The 1,974-nt window shown below is 41.2% G+C and overlaps 1 protein-coding gene across 2 annotated transcripts in view; it reads right to left on the minus strand.

The window, feature by feature from the left end:
* LOC107653402 (glycogen [starch] synthase, muscle-like) overlaps positions 1–1,974 on the minus strand; it is a 12,164-nt gene that overhangs the window by 7,477 nt on the left and 2,713 nt on the right. For both annotated transcript variants that reach the window (XM_016440114.1, XM_016440121.1), the window contains exon 3: positions 696–877. In XM_016440114.1, coding sequence (XP_016295600.1) covers positions 696–877 — 182 coding nt within the window. The remainder of the gene's footprint in view (positions 1–695; positions 878–1,974) is intronic.

Genomic DNA, 1,974 nt, shown 5'->3' on the forward strand with positions numbered 1-1,974 from the left:
TTGTTTGTCATTTCTCCGATCACAAATGCAGACATGGTTTTATGTTTACGTGGCGCGATGCAACGCAACGCATAAAAAGACAGTACAAGTCATTATAATCAGTAATTATGTCCCCACTGGATGCAACAAATGCCTCGTTTGTAATGGGTTTTCATGTTTTTGAATCGTCGCTCTGGCCAGACAGGGTATCACAGTATGGTAAGGGGCGTAACATTTCCATCACACGCTTGAGGTATTCGGCCAATCACAACGCACTGGATAGCTGGCCAATCAGCGTACACCTCGCTTTTCAGACCGATGAGCTTTGTAAAAATCTACGCGTTTCAGAAAGGTGGGGCATAGAGGAGAAACAATAATGTACAGTATGTGGAAAATAATGTGTTTTTTGAACTTTAAACCGCATAAACACATTTCATTACACCAAATACACAAAATAATTTTCTGCAACATCATATGACCTCTTTAAGGCACACACACCAGAGAGATGTCACACAAACATTCTCCAGAATGAAGGTTTAGGGTTTCACTGCGGATAAGAGCAGATTAAAATGGGCTGCGTGGTGTGTGTGTGTGTGCACATATTAGTGTGGATAAACAGAGAGGTGAACAAACCTAAAGCTAGAAACTGCCTTCTTTTTCCGATATTTATTGAATCAGCTAACCAGCAAAGTATGAAAGTGTGTGAATGTGTATACCTTGCATCCACTGCTGTTCATTTTGTCAATGGTTCTCCTGAGTGTCGCATTGCAGGGTTCGATCAGCTCCACTTGCGTCCTGACACTGGACTCCATATACGGGCCCACCAGAAAGTAGTTCTCACCCCATTCCTCGCAGGTCAGGCGTGCCTTGGTCTGGATCACCGTGTAAATGCCACCAACTGCCACAAAACGAGAGTGGTTAGTTAACCTTTAACAGATGTTTAGGTCCAGGAAAGAGAAGGCCACCCAACCCTTTGAACTCGAAATTGTCAACAGGTCCCCTTGACCTTTATCTAATCTAGCCGTCAATAATATATAATATTCACTCACAGAGTGCAGCAAATACCAACACTAGAGTCACATGACTCTTGCGCCCCTGAGTATGTGGATACAGTATCTGTGAACGCTTGGCAGTTGAGTCATGTGGCGTATAGGTTTTTGTGGTGTGAAAACAACAACAGTATCTGGTTTCTGGTAGATGATTGTCTCTCATAAAGTGCTTCAAAATAATTAGGATTAAAAACATGTTGGTGTTTTTATTAATACGGACAGATCCATCCATTTGATAATTTTTTGGTTTTTATACATTTTAGTATTGGTTGATAAATTACATTATATCAAAAACCTCAATATATTTACACTTTCTACAGAAAATTCAATAGGATATGTAAAATGCAGTATGGATTGTTTAGCTCTGGTTACTGGTGCTTAAACCTTTAACCTTTCATGAAATAGAACACTCAAACATTATAACCCTTAAAGTCTTTATCTCCCACTTGGTCCTCAGTTTAACAGAGAGTAAAAACATCCACAACTCCTAAACAGTTTAAGGAATTTTACTAGGTCAGGAGATGCACACAAAAAATAAACTGGACATATACTTTCAATACAGTCTTATACAGTATTCTTCCTATAGTCCTATTTGTTTTCTGTGTACAAAGAGTAAATGGTATCAGGTGGTATCAGGTATCCATGTTCAAAATAAACATGGTATTATGCCCAAAAAACGTCTCAGGTTACATATGTAACCATGGTTCCCTGAGTAGGGAACGAGACACTGCGTCCTCTAGGGGTCGCTATGGGGGGACGCCTCGTCGTGACCCGTGTCTGAAGCATACATTGAAAAAACACCAACTCGTTGGCCGGCGACAGCCATGACGTCACTACCGGTGCGACTATAGTATAAATAGGCACCGGGAGCTACACATCATTCACTTCTTCGTCTGAAGCTTGCGTCCGCAGCATGGCAAGAAACCTAGAGGACGCAGTGTCTCGT

This window comes from Sinocyclocheilus anshuiensis, unplaced genomic scaffold (genome assembly GCF_001515605.1).
Source record: "Sinocyclocheilus anshuiensis isolate Anshui unplaced genomic scaffold, SAMN03320099.WGS_v1.1 scaffold2013, whole genome shotgun sequence".
NCBI lineage: Eukaryota > Metazoa > Chordata > Actinopteri > Cypriniformes > Cyprinidae > Sinocyclocheilus > Sinocyclocheilus anshuiensis.